The 21,149-nt window shown below is 32.6% G+C and overlaps 1 protein-coding gene across 1 annotated transcript in view; it reads right to left on the bottom strand.

Moving 5' to 3' along the window:
- The window catches only part of LOC148274410 (uncharacterized), a 77,116-nt gene that overhangs the window by 12,031 nt on the left and 43,936 nt on the right, over nucleotides 1-21,149 (bottom strand). Inside the window, exon 5 of the mRNA XM_088237155.1 lies at nucleotides 20,333-20,424. Within this exon, the coding sequence (XP_088093281.1) occupies nucleotides 20,333-20,424 (92 nt within the window). The remainder of the gene's footprint in view (nucleotides 1-20,332; nucleotides 20,425-21,149) is intronic.

Below are 21,149 nucleotides of genomic sequence, written 5' to 3'. Positions count from 1 at the left end.
CCACTCCTCCACTCTATTTCCTCATCCCTTAACCTTCTTGAGAGCTCTTTTTTTTCTCATGTCTTAAATAATATATATTATTTTTCTTTTTAAATTTATTTCAACAGAGACGGAAAAAGTTTTCGAGAAGAAATTAGGAAGTCTAGGCATTTACAGGGCTTATGACCTGTCATTGGCTGGTTTAAGTGGCCACTTTACACACTGTGTAACATTCACCATTCTGCAGTGGCCACTTAAACCAGCCAATGACAGGTCATAAGCCCTGTAAATGCGTAGACTTCCTAATTTCTTCTCGAAAACTTTTTCCCTCTCTGTTGAAATAAATTTAAATATGAACAACTCCCTAGGGAGGAAATCCAGCCAGTCTGCAAGCATTTGGACATAATCAAGTATTATTTTTCTCTTCACTGTGTAACATGTTCTTTCATTATATTTGTGAAAAACTTTGACTGGATGTATGTATTATTTTTTATATTTTGTATTATTATATAACAACTGTTGTTTTTCCTTAATAAATAAATAAAAATAAAAATATTGTGAATTAATTTAGATTATTATGTGGGATACAATCTGTATTGTTGTTTGAATTATAATGAAGACTTCACTAGAAATTCTATGGGAATGGAGATTTTCGTATTTCTATCTGCCTTTGAACGTGTAACAAGAAGAACTCCGTAATATTTGTTAGAATTCTCATTTTCCAATATTTTCCTTACAAATACAATTGAACCCTCACGTATTTTGTTCAATTTAAATAAGCTATGCGCATAATAAATTCATTTAGATAGATAATTATTTCACGCCGGATTTTAAAAAAATATTTTTTATTAATTCTGAGGAGCTGATAAATATTGGCGCACTAATGGCAAAAGATTAGTATATTTGTAAGAATTTCATTTCCACCGCATAAAGCAGTGGGTGGTGGCCAGCATTTTGTATACAAGTAAAATTCAATATTCCGACTCGTAGATTGAGAAACAATGAAGTACTGTTCAGCATCGATCAGCATAGAACAAACTATGGCCTAAATTCTCCAAAAAGTCCAGATCTTGTCTCGATGTCCCTTATGTTTGTCAATGCTTCTTTCTTTTTTTTATGTTTTAAACTATTCTTTTATTGTAATATTTAAACTTTATAAATTGTATACATGGACAATGTCCGTTAATAAATAAATAAATATACCATGCGCCAATTTTTTCACATACAAGTCAGATGCGCCATACAACTTGAACTTTTTTTACCTTCTTACGTTCACGTTTGGGGTTGTAAAATAGAGATAGGAAAGGGAACTGCTTCGCTTATAAGAGGAAAATAAATACTTCAATCACGGAATTCAATAATTAAGTTACGACATGGCGCCTATTTTAAAATAATGGCCACAGGAATGCAATGCGCCACCTATGATCGTTCAATGCGCCATGTTTGGCCACCACCGGCATAAGGGGATCCTCATGTAAAGGCAATAGTATTCTTTTTTGTCCTCATGATGTTGTGACTGTCTCTAAAGATAGATTGTCATTCTGTTTATTTGTAATAGAGTATTGCCCGTCTTCATTTACACTTAACATGGATTCTAACATTTGTAATGATGAATTCATCATTGATGATGACGTAGGTTGGACTCCATTCTCAATTTGAGTTCGGCACCTTTCGGGGAAAAGTTTGCCGTCATCACAAGTGGAAGTAGTGGATTCTCTAGTTCTGCTGATCGTCGTGTTCAATATTTTAGACTCAACCCGCTCCGCAGTGATGCTGGTAAAGAAAATAGATTTATATCGCGGATCTAAATAAAAATTTGGTCAGTTTTCCAAATTTTGCACTTAAGTTCAATTCATCACGTTATCTTCTTGCCAAGGTTTTGAATTGTTCTGAAGTATCAGGTTTCGTTAAAAAAACGTACGTAAGTATATAAACAAACGCGTGTCGACAAGTGCCGAAAGCACGCGCCCGGCTCGCTTGTGGTTGGCTCGAACGCCTGGAACACCCCTCACGCGCGTAAACTTTTGTTCCAATTTCCGTTATAAAAGTTGATGAAACAGAAACAGAAACGGATGTAAAAAAGTGTGCAGAACTTCCGCAGTTACAGAAACAGAAGCTGAGGTCTGTTGCATAACTAATCATTACTCTGTTTTAATATCAATTCTTCTTCTTTGTTATTTGGCTCTTCCACCTCGATAATGGGGTGTTTTAGCCAGTGCCAACTTTTTGATAGATTTACGCATGTGTTGGCACGAGGGTTGTCTTTTTAGTTTAGCACACAGGGACATAGAGGGCGCCACGAATCAAATGTCACAAGCAAAACAAAAAGAAACCTTCATCTTTGGTTAACTCGAATCCAAAGTTTCAGCGCGATACGCATAATGTTGTGGCTACAGCGAATGGTCAAACTTCACGAGTTATTCGATCAATGGAATTAAACCAAGAAAATTTTCGGGCAATCATTTTTGACAACTTACGAAGTAAAAATGCCTCGCCGAGTTGGTTTCTGTTTCCGGCAATGAAACACCACATCAATCGACATTTTCTTCGCGAATCCAAACGTGGACGGCCGAGTCTTAGCGACGATCCAAGGACAGGTGAATTAAAAACGGCAGTCAACCAGGAAAACATCGATGATGTATGCAAGCTCATTAAGGAAGATTGACATGCAATACAAAATAAATATATACCGCGAAACTCCAAAGGCGCGTTTTTTATGATGTATTAAAAAAAATATCCTAAAGTTATTTTTTTTAAAAGGGCTTTTTTCAAAAATTAAAACTTATTTTACCAACGAAGCGATACGCACCGGATGCAGACTAGAGAAGGCGCTGATTAGAGGAGGGGTAGATTTGATTCCTCAAATGGATGATAGTTCGTGACACTAAGGATTGTCTCCATTTTCAACTCCAACTCACTCATTAATGCGCCTGAACTACTGAGCTCGATAACATTAAATATCCCAACTAGAAACCTCAGACAACACTTACTCTTTCATACCGAAAACCATAGAACTAACTATGGTTTTCATTCCCCTATGCCCAGAATTCTTAGGTCTGCCAACAATTATACCAGTCATAATTTCTTTCCTTCCACCAAGTCTACTATATACCATTGTGTCTTTCTACTTTCTTTAATAATAATTTTCTATGTAATCATGTCCTTAAAATGCCCGCTGGGCGCATATATAAATATATAACAATTAATGTTTTTCATTGAAAACAATTCATTAAGATTTAAAAAGAAAAAATACCATGAGGAATGTTGCTCTGAATTTTCGCGGTCTGACCGTGTGTACATCTCTTTTTATTTTTTTGAATAAACAATGTTTTAAATTTGTTGCAACACAGAGGGAAAACATTTTCGAGAAGGGAATATGGGAGTCTAGGCATTTACAGGGCTTATGACCTGTAGTTGGCTATTTTATTATGCGGGTGAGATTCATCCGACTGAACCAATTCTTTATTTTTTACCTTTGTTTTAAATTTTTCTTGTCTTGATTTTTTTCCTAAATTTAAAATATATTCAAGTAAATGGCTATTCTTTAATTTTGATTGTATTATTTTACTCTATTTTCTTACTTTTCAAAAAATATTTCCTTAAACCATTTTTATCTGGGTTTGTTAAACTTGTTCTTCTCAATAATATTTTTCAAAGCATCAAAAACAAAACAATAAATGTCCATTATTTTATACGTTTACAGTATTGTGTCTTTACTCTTTTATTTGATGATAAATCAAAACTGCTGTCTGAGCACCCGATGACAAACTATTATTGAATATTAACATATTACAACAGATATGAAGAACATTTTAGAGAAGGTAATATAGAAGTCTAGGCATCTACAGGGCTTATGACCTGTCATTGGCTGGTTTAAATGGCCACTTGACACACTGTATAATATTCACTATTCTGCCCATATTCGAACATCTTTATTCCTTCAATTCTTTCATCTGTTGTTGTTTGTGAAGTTAAAGAGCTGAAACCTTTATTTATGCGAGTGAGATTCATCTAATTGAATTATTTCACCTACATACTAGGCAACGCCTGAAAATATTTATTTTTTAAAAATTTCTATGCTTCTTCCATGGACCAGGTGGATTTATCAACAATATTTTGAGTTTGTCCAAATTTTTGTAGACAAGTAATAATAAGTTTAACAATATTGAATAGTTTATCCGGACAAAATATATTTTAATACTTTGTTTTCTTTATAATGTATTGATATTGTAATAATTTGGGTGAGATTCTTTCGGCTGAATCAATTCACCTACTAGGCAACGCCTGAAAACAATCTTTCAATTTTTTTATACTTCTTCTTTTACCAGGTAGTTAATTCAACAATGTTTTGAGTATGTCTAAATGCTTGCAGACTGGCTGGATTTCCTCCCTAGGGAGTTATTTGTATTTAAATTTGTTGCAACAGAGAGGGAAAACATTTTTGTAAAGAGAATATAGGTGTGTAGGCATTTACAGGGTTTATGACCGGTCATTGGCTGCTTTAAGTGGTTACTTTACACACTGTGTAACATTCACCATTCTGCCTATGTTTGAACATCCACATTTCCTCAACTCTTCCACGTCGACTTTTGTAAAGTTGTTGCCGGCCCTGCGCATTGCGCGATGTTCGGGCATTGCCACTATAAATTTGGTTGTTTCCACTGGGAATCGAACGCGGAGTCGTCCGTGGGTAGATCGAGCATCTTAGCCGCCACGCCACGGAGGTCCCAGTTTTTATATTCATCCATATCCCATTTGTATCGAGATTCCTTGAATTTGTATTCCTCTTTACGTTGTTGTGAATACATATTTCGTCTCCCGAATGTCTTCCGGCCCACATCCGTCCCGTTCCGGCCCACTTCCGCCACAGTTCCGCCGGAAGCGAGGAAATTCTCGCAGGAAGCTGCTTTTCGCGCACTTTACTAATGTTATTTAACTAAAACATCTCTTAACTCACTTTTGCTAAGAGACGCACGTTGGTTAACATTCATTTGACGAACTCAGTAGCTCAGTCACAAATAACTATTGAAGTGCTAATAAGCGATGTGATAACAATTTCTCACCAGGTTGTTTATCGTATTCGCGATCACAATGGAACATCCGTGAACACCTAATATTAAATGTCAAAATAATTACATTTCGCGACGAATAATCCTGCTGCGCAATCACATGTTTGAATTTCACCGGTGTAAATATGTAAAATATTCTAAAACTGCTATTTTTATTTATTTATTTATTATTTATCACGCTATTTATTGCATTTAGCTGACGGTTGGTTAGCCAAATGTCAATAAAATCAGTCGCCACAATAATTGTAATTTAATTTTCACTTTTTTGTAGTAGATACTCCTTACTATTTTGCAAATTCAGCATATTGTATTATTGTTTATAGTAAACGCCGATTTTTCGCCAGTGAACTGTTTTTATTTACGAGGAAAACAATAAACAAACCGACACGAGCGTTGACTTAGAGATTACACACGCGTTGACTTATGACTGCGATAACGTAAGCATTTCATTATTGTTTATTGTGATCGCTCAAATGCTTAGCATGTTTTTAAGCACGTCGATAGTTATTTGAGATTGAGATACAGAAAATGTATTTACTGTGAATATATTATGTAAGAGGAGGCGGGCTGAATTTTTTTCTTAAAAACTTATTCCCGTGTTTTCTCCTTAGATTATGACATTAGACTTATGATATTTTTACACACTTTAAATAGACCTAGGCAAATAAATAAATGTTTGTCACAAGAGGCAAAATTGGCAGTTCACAACGGAGACCTGGATTTATGGGAGTCCCGACCCTGATGCATGGGAGCAAAGTATGGACTTGGAAAAACAGGGATGAAAGTGGGCTGAATGCTGTCGAAATGCGATCTCTCAGGCGAATGCGTGGTAAACTATGTACGATAGATGCACTAATGTTGAGATCCGTACATTATGCAATGCTGAGACAAGCATTATCGACAAAATCAAGAAAGGAGCTCCGCGCTTGTTTGGACATGTAGAACGAATGGACAGCGATATAACGGCTAAGAATATTTACAATGCGAAGGTTGATGGATGCAGAAATAGAGGAAGACCGAGAAAGACATGGCATGACCAAATCCAACAAATACTTGAAGATGGACATGTCAAAAGTTGGAATAATCGGCGTGCGTGGATGAGAAGATGAATGCATGTAGAGGAAGCGAGATCTGTTTGCAAAGATAGAGTGTTGTGGCGTTCTATCCTCTCTGCCTACGCTTACGGGGAATCGGCGTGATGGTTTGTTGTTGTAGTTGTGAAAAAACATGGGTCCAAGATGTGAACCTTGTGGGACACCTGATGGGACGGGACATCTGTGTGCAAAGATAGAGTGTTGTGGCGTTCTATCCTCTCTGCCTACGCTTACGGGGAAACGGCGTAATGGTTTTTTGTTGTTGTTGTAGATATTTACCATTGGCGTGTCTCTATAATTTTGCTTTTATGACCCATTGTTTCTTATGCGAGGGCAGCTATATTAAAAGTTATATTTATGATGTCATTAAAATAGCATATTTAAGACTATATTGATATTTTTTCCATTTAAACAACTGAACTTCAGATTTTTATTTCAACTAGTAGTTTTAAATAATAATTTATGTTATTTTTAATTGTTTTCATCTCCCATTTTCTTCCAAATTTTAGCTTATCCGAATGAGGTCCGGTTTCTGTTGAACCAGATTTTTGTACAATCACTACAATAGGGAAAGATCACATTTATTTATTTATTTATTTATTTATTCACACTCTTTATCAAAATACAATTCCATATTCACTTTGCCCAGCTAACAAGGGTACATACCCCGTTCCAAGCTAGGCAATTACATTTTAATATATTATAATAGTTAACAAATTAATATAGAGCACAGACAAACAAAATATAAACTTATTCGGATACACATTTTGATTCATATACATACAGACATACACATATATACACACATGTATATGTAAATATACACATATATACACATGTACATACACACACACGTACATACACCCATGCGCATACACGTACATACATTCATAAAAACATAGACAATTTATTTATGCGAAACTTCATGGTTGTCATCTATAAATATATATTTTTTAAATTATTCCTTATTTTTTTATATTTTATTTTTGACATCCAGTAAGGTTCTCCAATCCGTGGCATGCATCAACTTTTCTGACTCCCTACGACCAATGTCATGAAAGAGCGAGGTCAACACTTTCCGTAACTTGACAACACTCCCGTCTTTCCACGATTCTGGCAAAAGGTTATGGACCTTTTTGCCTACGTTATAGTGTTGTCTCGATGCCAGAACAGTGTTGACCCCTTCACTTAGTATCAGATCCCTATTAGAGTATCTCGTATTATGGTTGTGGTTGACGCTTGGGTAAATGTCTCTCTTTATGTGTGTAACCACTACCGTTCTCAATATATACTGTTGAATAATATTCAGTACTCTGAATTCTTTGAAGAGCAAGTCACTTGGATAGCGAAATGTTTTTTTTAAGATGACTCGGATTAAAGATTTCTGTGCAATTGCTACATACTACGAATACCGATAAAAATATATGAAATAATCAATTATACTTTCAAACTCAATATGGATATTGTGGACAAATGTTTTCATACATAAATGTAAAAAATAAATTTAATAAAAATTCGTTACAAGAAAAAACGCGACGTGTTTGGCCTTGGTTGTTGTGACGTCAAGATTCGTGATAAGAGCAACTTTGGTTTTTATGCCCCAATGTTCAGAATGTGTAGATTAGTCAATTCATCAAAAGACTTGGAATTTTACGGGATAGATCTTCCGGCTTTTCGTAGATCTCTTCGCGACTAAACAGTGTGGGATGAAGTTGGATTGGCATGGTTTAGCTCAAAGTTTTAGGTCTTTCGTTTTTTTTAATATATTGAATACAATTAATTAAAAAAATATATAATATATTGAATACAGGCGGCCTCCGTGGTGTAGTGGTCAAGACGCTTGACTCACGCACGGGAGGTTCCGGGTTCGATTCCCGGTGAGATCACAAAAATTAAAAATGTGATTTTTCTCAAGCCTGGGTGCTCTGTGATGTAATTCACCACTGTAATTAGGCCTCCTGGCCTGTTGTGGTGCAAAAAAAAATGTAAAAAAATGTAAAATGTAAAAAACAATTCTTGTTTTGCCCTTGTTTGTCTCTGCTAAATAGTTTTATATTCTTTTTGTTCAGTTTCTTGCATTTATGTTTCTTCATGTAACTGTTGTAATTGGCTTAGGCCGTATATATAATAAATAAATAAAAAAATAAAAAAAATAATGTTCTAAACAAGAGATGCCAAAATTTATATATTACCTTCTCTAAAATGTTCTTCATCTCTGTTGTAATATGAACATGATTAACGTCAATATTTTGTATTGTTTTATGTCATCTAAAATGGTTTTTAATTAATTTAATAATATATATTTCTTGCGATCTAAAACAAAACTAGAATATTTTTTATTTTTGTTTTCGTTAACTAAAAAAAACTACTCATTTGCTTTCTGTCTAAACTTTTATTTGCTTATTATATATTTAGATATTTTGTTGCTTTTTATCACTATTTTTACTCGTATATAATTTAATGATCACTGTTATTTAGTTACATTATTTATTACTTTATAAACCAAATCTCAATTATGTTTATGTTTAATTTTTAATGACTTCGATGATTCTTTTAATTCGTATATTTGATTATGTCTGTAACTTAATTTTTATACTTTATATTTGTTTTTTTCGTAACTTTTCTTATGGATTATTATTCTTTGTTGTTATTTCCTTATTCCTTGTTTTCAGGATTGTTATTTTATTGTATTATATGATATTATAATTGAATTAATTTACTAAGTATTTTTTCTTCTTGTTAATTATTACGGCTGAACATGAGCAAAAACTAAAAAGCCATAATAAGTTCGTGAATTTGTAAATAAACGTAATTTTAAATGAATAAATAAAAAATTCATGGAAACGTCAGCATATCTGGGAACATGATAGTAAAAAAATATAAAAGTTATTGTGTCTTGTGCTTCGTAATGAACCTTCAACCCCAAGTTATAATGGGGTTGGTTGTATTTCTATGGCCAAATCCCACCCCCTTCCGAATGCTGGGTAGGCAATTCATTGAAATGTGGATCAATAATTTTAACAATGGCTTTCATTATTAAAATGACAGGTTATTTTTTACATTTAGGGTCTTACTTAGAAACCTGGTACGAAGTTATGCCTAGGTATAGTGTATTTATTAAACAAAGAAAATTATGAAGGATAAATTAATCTCTTATCAAGCTAGCTATTGTAATATTATCAAGTGACGAAAACGGAGTAATTTAAGATTTTCAAAAAACCTTCGATACAGTATGATGAAAAAATAAATGATATTGGAGAAAAATTTCAAGAATATTAAGGATACTAAAAATCTCCTGGGTGGATAGAGTCCGAAACGATGATGTTCTCCGACGGATGGAAAAAGATTAAGAGGTACTGAAGACCATAAAGAAAAGAAAACTTGAGTACTTTGGGCATGTGATGAGAGGCGAAAAATATAAAATTTTAGTCATTCTACAGGGAAGGATTGAGGGGAGACACAGTGCAGGTAGAAGGCGCATCTCTTGGCTTAAGAACTTGCGCGACTGGTTCCATTGCAGCACTCAGTCCTTGTTCAGGGCAGCTGCCAATAAAGTAAGAATCGCAATGATGATTTCCAACCTCCATCGGGGAGAGGAACCATAAGAAGATGAAGAAAACTTAGCAAATCGGAAGCAGTATACATATATAGGTAAAAAAAGCGAAATACAAACAGTAAATTTTGGAGTACCACAAGGATCTATTTTGGGTTCACTATTATATATTTTATATATTAATGACTCATCACTGTACACATTTAAAGGAAAAATAGTAATGTATGCCTACGACATATGACTATTTTACAAAAATCAAACTGACGCATTTATTAACAAAGACATAAACGATGGCCTAACTATGTTGTCTAAATGGACAAATACAAACTTCCTTAGACTTAATGAAAAAAAAGTAATATTATTTTGAATCTAAAAAAATGTCAAAATAGATGCTTACATAAACGAAGAACGATTGATTGGAATTGAAACATGTTAAATATTTAGGACTAACAATAGACAATTGACATGGACAGCTCACATCAATAATTCAATCAGCAAAATAGCAACATTATCGAGTCTTTTTCAAAAATCAAACTTTGTTCCGAAAAACGGAAAAAAATCTTATGTGAAATCTAAAGCCTTTGTGAAATCTTAAATATGTTATATGCAACAACAAATATTTGTTACTCAAAACATTGTTGAATTAACTACCTGGTAAAAGAAGTTAAAAAAAATGGAAAATTGTTTTCAGGCGTTGCCTAGTAGGTGAATTGGTTCAGCCGGAATAATCTCAACCGCATGATAACAGTTTCAACTCTTTTACTCCACAAAAGTCAACAGATAGAAGAGTTAAGGAAATGTGGATGTTCAAACATTGGGAGAATGGTGAATGCTACACAGTGTGTAAAGTGACCACTTAAACCAGCCCATGACAGAAGCCCTGTAAATGCCTAGACTCCCTTATTCCCTGCTCAAAAATGTTTTCCCTCTCTGTTGCAACAAAACTAATAATGAACATGCTTAAGTTATCGCAGTCATAAGTCAACGCGTGTGTAATCTCTAAGTCGACGCTCGTGTCAGTTTGTTTTTTGTTTTCCTCGTAAATAAATACAGTTCACTGGCGAAAAGACGGCGTTTACTATATAAAAAAAAATACAATATATTGCATTTGCAAAACAGTAAGGAGTATCTAATACAAAAAAGTGAAAATTAAATTACAATTACTATGGCGACTGCTTTTCTTGACATTTGAAATATTCAAATAGCATGATAGAAATTTGATGAGAGAATATTTTCCATATTTACACCGGTGAAATTCAAATATGTGATTGCGCAGCAGGATTATACGTCGCGAAACGTAAATATTTTTGCATTTGATATGAGGTGTTCACGGATGTTGCTTTGTGATTGCGAATACGATAAACGACCATGGTGAGAAATTGTTATTACGTCGCTTATTATCACGTCGATAGTTATTTGTGATTGGGCTACAGGAACATAAAAATTGATACTCTCTAAAATTGAGTTCTCGATAAAACCTCTTACAAGTAAGTCTAAAAAATAGGCCAATGTGAACCCCATCCCTTCTATGTTGCTAACTGTTGGTCCCAATCATATTTACTGCGTTGTTATGGATTATCAATTCAGTATGGTGTGAAGTAACGTTATTTGTGGTATTGTTGAATGTCAGGACATATTACTACCATTTTGGCGCTACCTCGGATAAAATGGCAATGGGTGAAAAGCGAAAAAATGGAACAATGTCATAGATAAACAAGAATATAGTAGACTGGTGGGGGAGTATTCTTAAAGCAAGGATTTGCACGATACTATTCTGTCGTATTTTTTTTCTAAAAAAAAACATATTCAAAAACAATTCGAGATCTTGGGATACTTTTTGTTTAACCGTCACATTGATCACATTTCCAAGAAAGCGTCCTAAATCTGTGGATTTATTTATTGTTTTGCATACACTAAATGTAAATAAATAATTAAATAAATAGGCATTTTGCTTTTCACATTGGTTGTTCGGTTTTAAACATAAAGGCTTCCTAAATAAAAGAAAATAAACAAATAAAATAAATGAAATAAATAAAATAAATAAATGAAATAAAATAAATGAAATAAATAAAATAAATGAAATAAATGAAATAAATGAAATAAATAAAATAAATGAAATAAACGAAATAAACGAAATAAACGAAATAAACGAAATAAACGAAATAAAAGAAATAAACGAAATAAACGAAATAAACGAAATAAACGAAATAAACGAAATAAACAAAATAAACGAAATAAATAAAGTGAATAAAGTAAATAAAGTAAATAAAGTAAATAAAGTAAATAAAGTAAATAAAGTAAATAAAGTAAATAAAGTAAATAAAGTAAATAAAGTAAATAAAGTAAATAAAGTAAATAAAGTAAATAAAGTAAATAAAGTAAATAAAGTAAATAAAGTAAATAAAGTAAATAAAGTAAATAAAGTAAATAAAGTAAATAAAGTAAATAAAGTAAATAAAGTAAATAAAGTAAATAAAGTAAATAAAGTAAATAAAGTAAATAAAGTAAATAAAGTAAATAAAGTAAATAAAGTAAATAAAGTAAATAAAGTAAATAAATTAAATAAAGTAAATAAAGTAAATAAAGTAAATAAAGTAAATAAAGTAAATAAAGTAAATAAAGTAAATAAAATATATAAAATAAATAAAATAAATAAACTAAATCAAATAGATAAAATAAATGAAATACATGAAATAAATTAAATAAATAAAAGCCGTTTACACGTAGACAATACAGTATTGTTTTGTTCAAGGACTCGACCAGTGTTCACGTGTAAATAAGAATTTGTGGGACAAAAAATTGTCCCGAAACATCGACTTTGAGATAGACGGGCAGGATATCCAGATTGTTCTCGTGCGAGCACACACGGACAGGACCTTATGACAAAAGCGATTTGCTTGACGTGAACGTGTCGCTCCCAAAAAATTTATTTTTTATTTTTTACATAGTTTGTCCTTCAACAATTTCAATACATCTAGGTTTCAATTCATAATATTTTCGTGAATTCGTGCGGACGAATGTTCGTACTGTCTCAGCGCTCTGTCCTGCGCGGTCAAGGCTGTTCACGGAGCTGGGACAAGACACTATTGTCGTATCTGTTGTATCTGCTGATTTCTGGAAGTACATATAATCCAAATATACTGAAAGAGATAAGTTTGTATGTTCCCAATAATTATACTAGAGCGAGATCTCATGCACTGTTTTATACACCCAGAAGCACGCACATTAATGCAGGTCAAAATTCCTCTTTAAATAGTGCAATTCACTTGCTGAATACGGCTTCTGCGGATAATATGGATCTATTTTTCTGAACTTATCGGTAGTTTAGCAGTCATCTGCTTTCTATTTATTTCTAACTTATAATTACGGTCTGGATTACGCGATGGGTTAAACAGCCCGTAAACTAAGGTAAACTACAATAAGGAACTTCAGCCTTCCAGGAAATTGGATACAAAAATATTTTCTTGCGTGCGGTAAAAACTAGAGAATTAAATTATAAGCCAAAGTTTGAAATATAAAACTTAAAAAAAACATTGCGCTGATAATCTTTATACTTAAATCTTCGGCACGTATGATGTCACTGAACTCCTCCTAAACGGCTTATCCGATTTACGTGCGGTTTTCAGTGAAATATAAATATTTGCGCTGCGCGTGTTCGTTGATATTCAAATCTTCCATAGAATCTGAAAAAAAAAAGTTACCAGGGTTGCATTCGACGAGAATGCATGTACAAGAAAAATTGAAGGATATTGTTTTTTGTGTGCAAAACAACATTGTGTAACATTTTTGAAAATCGCATTCATGAATAAAGTGCACCATTGTTGATGAGAAGAGCTGAGTTAGACATTTACAAAAAGAATCCTATATTTAAATATGAATGTTTTGGAATTCAACCATAAACAAGTACCTAGGTACCTACTTAAATTCAATATTTGAATATTAATAATAATAATTAAAATCATAGTTTATTAACAAAAATAACAACTACTTTATCTACTACATACACACTTAGGTAATAGATTTCTCTGGATCATGTCTAGTCTGCCTAACTAGGTATAACCTGTTAAGGCAGACATTTTGATGCAAAAAATAATCAATAACATTACTACCTACGTGTTTATTTACTATACAGTTAAATATAATAATTTTAAGTTTTGGAATTCAATCATAAATGAGAACCTAGGTTATCTTATCAATGAAAAGTATTTTTCCAAGGTAGTAGCAGGCAAGCCAAAGTTCGGGCAGGACAACGTCTGTCGGTTCCGCTAGTACGATATATAAAAAAAATGAAAAAACAATGAACTTTCTCATTGTCAAAAAAAAAATACAACATGTAAACGACCCCGGACGCGTTTTTTTTTTTTGTTTAAAACTTGCCGAAATGATTTGTTCAGCGGAGTTCGCGAATCGGCCCCCACGTGTTGTTAATATGGAACAATATGGAACTTAGTTCCCCTCGACAGTGATGGATAGAACTACAATTAATTGCCTCTCTGATTTACACCGAAGCCATCAAGTCGAATACAAAACAAAATGACCGTAAATAACGCGCGCCGCAGGGTCGTGTTTCCTTTAACGCGTTCGACAAAATAATCTAGAATTCTAGGATTCTAGGTTACACTGTAACCCAATTTCAAAGCGATTTTTGTTCAAATATTATCTGAAATTGCGTTAGTACTCCAACGAATGACGCGTAATCAAATAAACATTTTACGTGAGCGAAGCGACTACCTTATTTGCATTTTCAAAATACTTAATGCTTTTAGTAATGTCCCATCTCTGTTGCAATCAATTTTTTTTTCATGTTCCTAACCATGTCACCAGAAGTCAAAATCTGCTATTTATTAAATCTTCCAAGAGCAACTTTTGTTTTTATGCCCCAATGTCCAGAATGTGTAGATTAGTCAATTCGTCACACGACTTGGAATTCTTTGGGATAGATCTTCCGGCTTTTCGTAGATCTCTTCGCGACTAAAACAGTGTGGGATGAATTCGGATTGACATGCTTTAGCTCTAAGTCTTATGTCTTTCATTTTTATGAATATATTGTATACCATTATTGCATTGCCCTTGTTTGTCTTTGCTACATAGTTTTATGTTCTTTTTGTTCAGTTTCTTGTATATATGTTTCTTCATGTAATTGTTGTAATTGGCTTAGGCCGTATATATAACGAGCCGAACCCGGCAATGCTTTGCTTTTGTTAGATTTGAGTTCTTGCTAAATGGATTAAATGAACACAATCGAAAGTTTAAAATGAATTATTGTATTTAGTCCAAATAAGATATGTACGCAGTACGCCTACATTATTATTTTTGTGTTTTGGTTTAGATAAATTGTGAGGACAGAGAATTTTGATAAATAGGTGTTCGAACATTGTTGGTAAAAAATCATTTCTCTAGTGACACAGTTCAGAGAGAAAATACGTTAATATGTTTGTATGAAGAAAAGTAGGACCACGTTTCCTCTTAAGATCAAACTTGATTAAGTATACTTACAAAATTTTGCAATTTTTTTTCATAGTAAAAACCGTTTGGATAAACGTAGAAAAGACGTTGTAACTTTTCATCGGTAAGCTAGGTTCTTGTTTATGATTGAATTCCAGAATTTGAAATAAATCATTTTCAAATGCTGAATTTAAGTAGGTACCTTAGTACTTGTTTATGTTTGAATTCCAAAACATAAAATAATCTATTATTTTCAAATAAAGAATTCTTTTCACACTCTGCTCAGGGATGCACTTTAATCAGGAATGCGACTCCCAAAAATGTATAGAATATTAGTTGATATTATTTTAGTATAACCAAAAATTCAGCAAAAAGAAATAAATGGGTAGAAATTATAAGGAATTCAATGGAGTAATCTGATTAGGATAAAAAAAAAAACAAATGTTGTTTGTAAACATTCAAAAACAAACTTTTTTAAGCACAAAAAATAACATTTATCCATTTTTTTCGTATACGCATTCTCGGCGAACGCAACGCCGGTGATGGATTAAAAAATAGACAGGAAGCTGAAACATATGTTTTATATATAAGAATATAATTTTGATTTCTTAAAAATCTTTTTTCGTTTTATTGATGCAGGTATGTTTAATTTTTTTATTTATTTTATTTCTTTTGAATTTTTACACAATTGATGCGAATGTACAATTATGTATAAAATAAATAATACACCGACACTCCTGAACGTGCCTGTGGGCCTGTGGAGTGGCTACATCCATAAATAAAAAAAATATATATATTGAATGTACCGTACCTATTGTATAAACATTTTTGCTAACTATGTATTTGTATTTTATATTGGATTAAATAAATAAATAATTATTTGTATGAGAGTAAGTGTAGATGTGTGTTTATGTGTATTAGTGTGGGAGTTAGTGTTCAGGTGTGTGCATCATTAAATAGTAAATGAGATCGTATCGCAGCAATAAATAATAAATCTTAACTTATTTTTTAATAAATTAAGGGGCATGTAAAATATATCAATAGATGACAAAAAAACACTATAGTTAGATCAAGAACGATAGAGGAAAGAGTGTTGTGCATAGTTAGTGCTACAGACTGGCAGATGGAATAAATACTTATTTCTTGTCACGCGAAAGGGGACATTAAAATTAATTTTGGATAGTAGGTTAAAGGAGTCTACTTTATTATTTAATCATTTGTGTAAATAACATAATTCAGATACAATGCGTCTATTTTCAAGGGTGAAAAATCCATTATGTTTGGCAGATTGGCTGTAGGTCTGATGTCTTGCAGGGTACCCGCTGGCACAGCGCGGGTTTAAACTGTGTAACTCGGTTATAAGCTTAGACTATGCCCTGTCTGCGTAATCTATAAGTGTGAAAGCACTACAATTAATGATATGAATCATACACGTATAAAACATGTGAGTCGAGGTCCTGTAAAAAAAGTATAAAGCGTTTTATTGTTTTTATAATCTGGGTAAAAATTTCCGTTTAACATTTTCAATCCTTTCTTTGTTTGTTATGTATGGTGGGCTCCACACAACGGATGCAAAAAAGATATATAGATAAAATATAAGTAAAAGAAAACAAAATAAAGTAAATGAATATCTAGCATACACGAGTTCAATATTAGAAAGCAACTAGTTTCAGGTATTCTTAATTACCCTCCATCAGGTGTAAGCACCCACTAAACTAAAGTTATTATACAGATTAGTAATTAGCTACTTGGGTGGAGCGGTAAGGCTTTAGGGGGGGTGGGGGGGGAAGAGGGGGTGACGCAGGGTAAGTTTTCCTAATTATGGGGAATATTGAAAGCGGGGGTGAATAAATTTATAATACACTATGATTAAACTCAAGTTTTGTAAGAATTGTTTTTTTTTTTTTTTAATAGGTAAAACAACCCGACGATTACAATTACAGATAAACGTCGTTTTACGCTGGGATTTTACGCCGTTCCGAGAGACACCGGCGTAAAAAAAATCGACGTAAAATGAGCACAAATATAATTAAAAGGTTAGTTTCCGTGTCTAAGAACGATCTAACATGCTTATTAAATACATATCCTATATATATTTAAAATAAAATATAAATGTATTTAATGAATACAGTTTAAATTCGTTTACAAAAAAATATATAATCTCTTGAAATAAAATGCATTTTTTATAATAAATACTACTCGTAACTCACCAGTTCGTCGGTACTAAATTAAATTCTCACACTTAAAAAAAAACATCCAATTTCATTTGCTTTGATTGATGCTTTTTTTCTAGCAGAATTATAGCATAACTACAAATATTTGAAAATTTTTTAAATTTTAATAATTTTAAAATAAAAAAATTTATCATTCCTTTTTTTTCTTAAAAACAAAACGAAAACTAACTCGGAAACAATTTCACACACACAATAGGCGGTTCGCGTACACGGTAATAGAATAAAACAAATGTAAAAGTGTGTCTGCTATTAGAATCGCGGTGCCCCACTGTCGTCTGGTGTCGGCCGAACCGGGGAATCCCACGCCGGCACCAACCGGCGCAATTGTAAATCGGCGTAAATCGAACCGGCGCAAAACGACGTTTACCTGTATTGTTAAATAAATAAATAATCGTTATTAATTTACATGAAAACTAATTAAACGCTATTTAAGATAACGGACAAGGTTCAGTGTTTTTTTTATATTATTTGTTAATAGACCATCAAACTAAGCCAAAATACATTATTATGTATCTTATTTTATTTTATTTAACTTTTTGTACATAATGTTATTTTTACATCGGCGGGCTTATTGCCAAATGACAATATCTTCCAACCAACCAATAAAATAATAGTTTTCTTTTTATATTTTGAGTTGCACAACAAATTCAATAGAAAATAAAGATTAAAAAGCTAAAGATATATAAAAATAGAAATAAACGTATTTGTTTATAAATTACCTTAAATCAAAACTATTACTCAATGGGAAAAAGGAAAAAAGAGGAAAGAGGAAAAAGGAAAGGAGGAGAGATTAAGGAAGAGAAAGGAGATGTTTCTTCAGACGTGATTTAAACAGAGATAATGTTTAGAGATAACATCTTTGATGGTGGATGGGAGATGATTCCAGTCGAACCGCATGTGTTAGAGAAGAAAGAGGAATTGTGTATGGGTATTAAGAGAGTGCCTTGAGAATTAGAACGAAGAGGTAAACAATGAACTGATAAGCGTTGAAAATTTTCACCCAGGTATATAGGCGTTAGGACTATGAAGTACATTGAACAGAAGTGAGAGGGATTGATAGTCTCTCCGCTGTCTAATTTTGAGCCATTTCAGTTGCCTACAATAATCAGAAATGTGGTCATATTTCCCAAGACCAAAAGTGTACCTTAATTTATTTATTTTATTAACATAAACGGCAAATCTGCATTTTACAAACATTTATAATACTAACATATTTGGCTTAATATTTTTTTTTTAAAACATAAATTTCCTTATGCCCAAGATTTATAAAAAAAAATAAAACCTAAAAATTATACAAGATTTGTATTTTAAAAAAATAACCTTAAAATTATACAACATATTCAGTAGAAAGTTTAAAAATTAAAATATTCTACAGTAATACAACAAGAAAATCATAAGTACTGTTTCATACAGCTGGGCAAAGTGAACAAAAAACTGTATATATTATGAAATGCATGAATAAATAAATATAATTACCATTCAACATCGTTGAAAAGGTTCAAAAGGATTTTTCAATAGGTTTGTTATGCAAGTATTCTGAAAACTAATCCGTTTGTGACGTCACACGTTCTCTCTATTATCGGTTGATTAGGATAAACTTGTGACGTCGTTCAGAGTAGCTCGTTTGTATTAAAATCATTTTTATAATTTTTTCATTCATTTTCAAGAAACTTCGCCGTACAACGTAATGCTTCAGTGTTTAGTGTCCTCGCTTGGGAGGGTCGCAGTCACGAGCGAGGCAAACGTTATTAAGGTCCCGGGGGAGGGAATCTGAAAAGATCTGCCGCCCCTCCCCGGGACCATACGAAATGAAACATAGTCGCAACCCTCTTGTCTGATTATCACACATTCTCCTCACAAAGGCAAAGGCCGGAACACGCATCTCTGGAATTTTATTTCAGGCGATGAAAATAAGATAAGACCATAATTTCTTCTAGTCATTTGTTAAGTACAAACGAACTGGGAGTCAATAGGAAAATATCACATACTACGAATACCGCAAAAATATACGAAAGTGATTTAGAAAAAAATAATTGTATTTTAACATATTACAACAGAGATGAAGAACATTTAAGAAAAGGTAATATAGAAGTCTAGGCATCTACAGGGCTTATGACCTGTCAATGGCTGGTTTAAGTGGCCACTTTACACACTGTGTAACATTCACCATTCTGCCTATATTTGAACATCTATATTCCTTCAATTCTTTCATCTGTTGATGTTTGTGAAGTTAAAGAGCTGAAACCTTTATTTATGCAGGTGAGATTCATCTAATTGAATTATTTCACCTACATACTAGGCAACGCCTGAAAATGTTATTTTTTCAATTTCTTTCAAAGTTTTGGAATAGATACCTACTTGTCAATGAAAAGTATTTTTCCAAGGTAATAGCGGGCAAGCCGACGTTCTGGCAGAACAACGTTTGTCGGGTCCGCTAGTAAATGTACTAAATACTATTACAAGCGTTTTGAAGCGCTGTGAACGCGATTACTGCGGATCACGTGGTACTAGCTATCGCGCCGGCAGTGCCCCTAGCGGCGAAGGAGAGAAGAACTGGTCACGTGGTAGACAGTCTGGCCGGCAGGATTGTGAATATAGTATTGCGCAATATCAAAGTAATACCGTTGGTATGCTGAAGGTTTCTGTTGTAATTAAACACTCAAACATTACTCCAACTATACTAACATCTTAGATTAGTGGAATAACCACTCTGATTTAGGTTCCATAACTTATTAATTTGTTTGTTTTATGCATAGATTCTATAATGACATCGTAAACGATATTCTGTATGTGCCATATTAGTTTTATATCAACCATCGATCGATGAGAAGAGTATTCTGCCGAGACTGTAGAGTATTCTTGTAAAATAATAAAGTTGTGTAACACTTATAACAAAGTTTTATTTTCATTTTTTAAAAATTTTAACAAGATCATTAATGTACTCAAAAATAAACTTACCGACATTTCAACGGAAGGATGATCAATAAAAACTAATTCTGATTCCTCTCCATCTAGCAGGACGCTCACAGATTTTTCTCCAAATTCGTCATCTAAAAAAAAATTTTTACATCAAGAATAAAAAAACGGCTAATTTTAACGGCTAGATGCTCTCATATGTTAATAGGGCAGAATCTAGCCACATTACCCCTGCATCTAGATTAGATTTTAGATTTATTTATTTATGACAAAATACAAGGTTTTTAAATTTTACATATTACATTACATTACATATTTTATTTGTACGAAATATTCATAATCAGCAAAAGTGCTGGTATGAGGGGATATTATATATAATAACACAATAGTTTAATTAAAAAGTCGATGAAATAACATCACATATCACTCGTCACACGGGCTGTAAGAACTGTTTTCTTTAGGTGTTTTTTAAGTACGTATATGTTTTGTATATTTTTTAGGTCATTAGAAAGTGAATTGTAAAAATTAATTGCTGTATACAAAAAACTGTTTCTTTTGCTGTTGGTCCTAGGTTGTTCGCAAGTTAAATTATTTGATGCTCTTGTATTTATTTTATGTATGTTGTAGTTAAAATTAAATCTAGCAGTTTATTTTCAAAATTGACAGTTATGTCAGAATTTAATTCTACTTAAAAATATAATTATTTCTCTCTCGTATTTTAAATAGGCTTTTAAGAAAAAGACAGGCCACCTCAGAACGATTTTAAAATTAAATCAATTTTAATCAAAGCAAAACTGCTCAGTGCCATTTTTTTGTCATTTGTATGTGTTCCGTGAAGTACAAACTTGATCGGTAGTGT

This window comes from Micrasema longulum, unplaced genomic scaffold (genome assembly GCF_059751315.1).
Source record: "Micrasema longulum isolate JH-2025_06_02 unplaced genomic scaffold, ASM5975131v1 h1tg001659l, whole genome shotgun sequence".
Lineage (NCBI taxonomy): Eukaryota > Metazoa > Arthropoda > Insecta > Trichoptera > Brachycentridae > Micrasema > Micrasema longulum.
This window is presented reverse-complemented; position numbering and strand designations above follow the sequence as displayed.